The sequence below is a fragment of the Asterias amurensis genome, chromosome 4 (assembly GCF_032118995.1).
Source record: "Asterias amurensis chromosome 4, ASM3211899v1".
Lineage (NCBI taxonomy): Eukaryota > Metazoa > Echinodermata > Asteroidea > Forcipulatida > Asteriidae > Asterias > Asterias amurensis.
In genome coordinates, this window is record NC_092651.1 from 14153073 (window position 1) to 14159072 (window position 6000).

At 39.6% G+C, this 6000-nt stretch overlaps 1 protein-coding gene across 1 annotated transcript in view; it reads left to right on the forward strand.

The window, feature by feature from the left end:
* The window catches only part of LOC139936482 (uncharacterized), a 58645-nt gene extending 52854 nt beyond the window's left edge, over nt 1-5791 (forward strand). Inside the window, exons 37-42 of the mRNA XM_071931308.1 lie at nt 53-357; nt 1133-1255; nt 1464-1534; nt 2032-2172; nt 4065-4170; nt 4695-5791. Coding sequence (XP_071787409.1) covers nt 53-357; nt 1133-1255; nt 1464-1534; nt 2032-2172; nt 4065-4170; nt 4695-5402 — 1454 coding nt within the window. The 3' untranslated portion in view covers nt 5403-5791. The remainder of the gene's footprint in view (nt 1-52; nt 358-1132; nt 1256-1463; nt 1535-2031; nt 2173-4064; nt 4171-4694) is intronic.
* Nucleotides 5792-6000: the final 209 nt, after the last annotated feature.

The following is a 6000-nucleotide window of genomic DNA, read 5'->3' on the forward strand; positions in this document are numbered from 1 at the left end:
ACTAAACAAGAAGTCACTATATACTTTTTACGATTATTATTATCAACTCCAGATCTGCTGATCGTTGTTGAGTTCTGCGCATACGGTAACCTCTCAGACTACATGCGAAGCAGACGTGACTCCTTCGTGATTGAATCCAAGACCCCTCAGCGTCTTATCCCACAGCTCCTTCCGGGACCAAGCAGTAGGGGTGCCTCGGCAGAGCCAGACAGCCCAGGGCTCTCTTTGGATGTAGAGGAGGATGAAGACGATGACGTCTTCACATTCTGTGAAAAGAAGGAACCCCTGACGCTCAAGGACTTGCTTTGTTTTGCCTTCCAGGTTGCTAGAGGAATGGAGTTCTTGGCATCCAAGAAGGTCAGTATTTACTCATTCAAACATTTCATGGCAATGTTTTATTGATATGAAAATTTGTTTTTGTAAACAATAGTAATTTACTTAATATACTTTGGTGTAAAATTTAATTCAGAGGAAGTTGTATTGTTGTCAAAGAAATGTTTGATGTGAAAACTCTTTTTTTTCCTTTCTTTTTTCCATCTTTCACTTTTAACCCATTTCAAAAACATTGACTCTCCAAATAATTTTTCAACTGAAGACGGTCAAAACATACTTACAAAATAATGAGTTGCCAATCCACTGCTTCTTCTCAGAACCATCACTAAGTTTATACATTTTGTCACCACATATCACTTCTCACCTGATTGTACTCATGCAAAGTTTCAAAATATAATAGCGCAACCGAGACTTTTATGATGATGACGTTGGATAAGTTGGTCAGGAAATCAGGCATGAAATTTTTCAGCTGATTACCTGATTTGCTCCTTTTTCTTTTTTAAAAGAACGGCCATAGAACACCCACAAGTTTATTGGGTTTGGCCATTTTTTTATTATTTTGTTTGCAATTATATGATTGTATGTTCGGTAAATCTGTGGAACTACCGAAGTGTTTCCTATGGCTGCAGTGCAGTTTAGTTGTCTCCAAGTTGCCTTTAAAAATTACCTCATGTGACAAGGCTCTGAGAACCTTGAACTCTCGAGTAGAGATCATGAGATAATCACATAGTTAGTTAACAACAAGCCAATCTCATGGCCACATATTGAACAATCGGCTTTCCTTTCATTTCCTGTGCAGTGTATTCACAGAGACCTGGCTGCTCGCAACGTCCTACTGACAGAGGATAACATCGTGAAGATCTGTGATTTCGGCCTATCACGGGACATCTATCACGATCCTGATTATGTGACACGAGGAGGGGTGAGTCATTAAAGAAATCACTTCATCAATGAAAATCTGACAACTAATAATCCAAATGTAGCAAAAAATAACACACATCGGGTGTTGGCCAGTTATCTATTTCTGGTCTGCAAAACATTCCTGTGCCCAGTGAAATAGACTGAAATTTTACGACTTTGGAGATGTTTTTGTATTTCTATAACTTGTTTGCTTCTGCTCTGCTTTGTAGGGTCGTCTTCCAATTAAATGGATGGCACCAGAGTCAATCTTTGATAAAGTCTACACAACATACAGTGACGTGTAAGTATGGCTACAGCATACACTATGTTTGTTGAATATATTCCTATATTTTTTATATTTCGATGATGTTATCTTTCTGGAATGCTCATTTTTACTGTTGTTTCCTTGCTTCAAAGCAGCAACACTTTTCTCAAACAAATATGGGTATAATCAACAAAATTGTACACAGTTTATAAATATCCGCCACTCCATTGCCAAAGATAAACGTAACTTTTTTAAGGCTCATGGATATACGAATTGATTTCTTTAAAGTTGCTCTGACGATACAAGGTTCACAGAGTGGCTATACTATTCAAAGTCTTTATTTTCATGCAAACTATAGAGAGCGTGCACTTCCCAAGTCATAAACGCAGTACATATGACATTCTCCCTTTTTTCCAGATTGAAAATAATAACTTTTTCCCCGGTACTTTCTCTTAAAATAGCTTGTCTCAATAAAGTTATAAAGTCTTGAGCGTTAAATTTATAGAACATAATTCTTGCCATTCTCTTTCCAGGTGGTCATACGGTGTCTTTATGTGGGAGCTATTTTCACTCGGCGGATCCCCATACCCGGGAGTACAGGTGGATGAGGAATTCTACAACCGCTTAAAGAACGGCTATCGTATGTGTGCACCCGAACATGCACCACAAGAAATGTAAGAATTTCTACTACTTTCTTTCCCTTTTTTCCTGGGAATTATGGCAAATTCAGCACAAACTTATGAAATGTTAAGGGATCTGGAATGCGTTCAACTTTTTTAAGAAGTCAAGATTTGATCACATACAAGTTTCTCCAAACAGCAAGAGAAAATACACTTTGGGTTGTACCCGCAAGTTTACTATTCATAGTTACTCCTTATTTTCCATACTCTGCAAAGCTCCAAATATCTCTGACCATAGGGGTGTCCTAGAGCAGTCGCTACTCAAACTCACATACTTTCCTGACCATCACGGAAAAATTCCACCCAACCACACCCAGTTCCAGTTCCAGTTCACAATCACACAAAATATGGTTTTGATTCAACCTGGCCTTGTGGACTTGCCTCTTCCCTCAGGGTTACACACATGAATCAGACTTCCTTCACCCTAGCCAATGACACCAGATAAAATTCTCAACCCCCTCCCCCTCTTTTCCCCTTCCCCGTCATGGGTTCATTTCCTGCTGAAGCCTTGTGCGGCTCTGTCATGCGGAAGCCGTATAACTTCCTGTTGTTTGTGGTTACTCCTGGCCGTGTGCCATTGACTTTTTAAAAATGCTATCAGCTGTCGTGGGGTTGAATATGTCTTCATGAATGACAAGATTGTGGGTATTTTGGATGCTGCTTATCTCATCTTGACATATGTCAGATTCTTTGTAAAAGTAGGCTACAATGAAAAGTGTTTATGTTCCCCAAACTTGGCACAATCTTCTGAGTGTGGGTGGACCTTAGACGATCGGCAAATTTGACTGTGCTTAATCTAACCTAACATTTTACAGGCAGTGAAATCAAGGTTTCACTTGGGTTTGACTAACAAATCTACAAAAAAAAATTACTTTTTATTATGAATATATCTTCACTTTCAAAAGTTTCAACATTTAAGATTGTAGGGAAATATTTCATTATGTAGAATTTATATGTCATATTTGTATGTATTTTTTTCACACTTTTCCTAAAATTAAAAATATCTGAATTGTGTGTACACAAATACAAAATTATTTTTCAAAATTCTTTAACTGTGAAACTTGATTGGTGGTTCAGTTATGTATTATAAACACACATTCATAAATACCTCAGACAGTTTCGCTTTTCCTATTGGTGGAGAGGGCGTCACGTGTGTGTATAAACCTTTGTTTATGACCAGTAAAAAGTGTTGAAACATGGGCGTGACACTCGAGCTTGCACCTGTGATTATAAGACAGTTTCTTCATTCCTATTGGTCGAGAGCAACGGCCGGGACAGTTGTGCCACATCACGCGACACGCGCGATGTGCACATAAATCCCTTATAAAGAGTTGTTTACCCGAGGGCGGCGGAGGGCCTTAGCATTTCATAGCTGGAGGGGTGTTGTGTTGAAAGAAATCATTGAACAATTATAATTTTTTCATTTATTTTACTTTTTGACCCAAAGTGTTGATGTTTTTTTACCGAAAAGGTATTTATGAATGGGAATCAAAGTGTGTTGAATCGGTTTTTCAACTAGTGGTTTAAACCTGCCGAGGCCGGGTTCTTGATAATTTACCTCGACTTCGTCTCGATAAAATTATCAAGAACCAGGCCTCGTTGGGACTAAACCACTCGTTGAAAACCTCTTCACCATACATTGATTCCCTTAGTAAGGCTCGGAGTTCCAAAGAGATGTGGAATATAAAGGCATTGTATTGAAATGACCCTTTAAAGTGTGTGATTTTGTGGGCTGCAAGTGCAGTAAGCAGTTTCATGAATTTGGGGTGAGATGCTTCAAACACTTCCAGTCCAGAATCTAACCTTTGTTGTCACTCCATGCCCAAAGATTCATTGCTTATAAGGTCTCCACTGATATTTATAGTGTCCTTGTATTTTTATTGCAGTTATCACATCATGTTAGAGTGCTGGAACACAGAGGCTAAGGACAGACCAGACTTCAGTGATCTAGTCATTAAGCTGGGAGATCAACTGGAGGCTAATGTCATTCAAGTAAGTCAAATGGCTAATAAGATAGATTTCCTTGTCATAAGAGAACTATTTAATAGATGTTAAAGTTGCATCAGGATAAAGAATACAATATTGTTTTAACCTTACACCGATGTGTGTTATACGGGTACATTCCCAAGGAATGTGAGACTTTGGGACGCTAGGTGGCGCAGCAGACTTACCAGGTAAATGTCCATTGTTTACGTAGTTCTGAGCGTGCGCACATGCCTGAGAACAATGGATTTTACCTGGTAAGTCTGCTGCCACCTACGTCCCAAAAGTCTCCCATTGGAAAAAAACAAACACAGACATAATGAGATGAGATTTCAACCAGGCTTAAGAAACTGGAGTAATTTTGCCCCCAAATAGTAATGTTTTAATATTTTTTGGTTCAATATCTTTACAAAAGCACTTTACAGGGTGTATTTATTGTTCCTGGTTTAGGTTGCTTGTTTTTTGTTTAAGTCCTATGTAGATTATTAATATGCAAAAACAATAAAATGTTTCATTTTTGTTGACTTTACTAGGAGTATTTGGATCTGAATGTTCCCTTTGAGATTGAGAATGCTAGTCGTCCCTCCACACAATACATTGAGAAAGATCCTCAAGAGCTGGAACCGGTAGTCACTCTCCCACCAGAGATGGTCCAGGCAGAGAAATCCAGCAAGGATGCAGAGCCCGGTGCCAAGGAGGAAGGGGAAGCAGTTGCAGCAGAAGGAGAAGACGCAGTGGAAGTAGAGATTCAAGATCCAAGACCAGTGTGCCCAAGCTTGGACGGACGATTTAGATTAGTCAACCGATTACAAGAACCCAGCAAGGATACGCAGTGTGTGGTGCAAATAACAAACAATGAGGCTAAGCCGATGGAGCAAGCAGGAGCATCTTCGGGTGTGGTCAGTGCGGAGATTGCCGTCCGCAAAGAGCAAATTCACCTCATTGAGGCCGTAGCGGGCAGTGAGAATCACTTGAACGATAGCCACATAAGCGAAACCACTCTCTTAATGGAGGAGGGACGTGACTCCCTCAGCTCTCTGGAGAAAGTCGAACTAGAAGGACTCGAGAGCAGTCGGGATGCGTTCCACAGTCGTAGCCGCGGCAACAGTAAGAGTGAGGAGTCAGTTTCTTCAGACTCCTCCAGCGGGTTTCGCTCTGGTGGTTATATCTCAGACGCAAACGAAGATGAACCTCCACCGGAATACAATAAAGTCATGCAGGTGGTGACTGTTCATTTCTGAGTATTCAAATTATAAGATATATACAGATATATATTATATTCTCCATCCACATGAGTTTTCCTTGATGTAAAGCAGCTTGTTTTCATTTGTCCCCGACAACGGTGGAGTGGAGAAAGAAATCCACTGTTTGCCTTAAGATGTTACCTCCATTTTCTAATTCAAATAAATCATGATATTTGATGCCACTAAATTGCCTGCTTTTGTTCTTTGATATTTTTTTTACATCAGGTTTTGCCGACAAAAAACTGCCGACATCTCAGTGATTAACCCATGGCAATGGTTGAAAGGGACTTTCACTTCCCTTTTAGCCCTGATACATGTAACTTCTTGATCGTTCATCATGCTATTTTCGAAAAAGAGTTACAAGCCAAAGGTATTTTTTTACTCTATCAACCCCCCACCACCACCATCTTGTATGTCTTCAAGAGATTTATTTTGCCCCCCCCCCCACCCAAAATGAAGATGTTTTACCAGTGCCTGTTTCTTGTTAGTTTTCACTGACAGATTGTGTATATATTATGATTGTTTAGATGCAAAAGAAACAAATCTGTTAAATTCATCCCACACACTTTTCAAAAGATAAGAGTTAATTCTCACA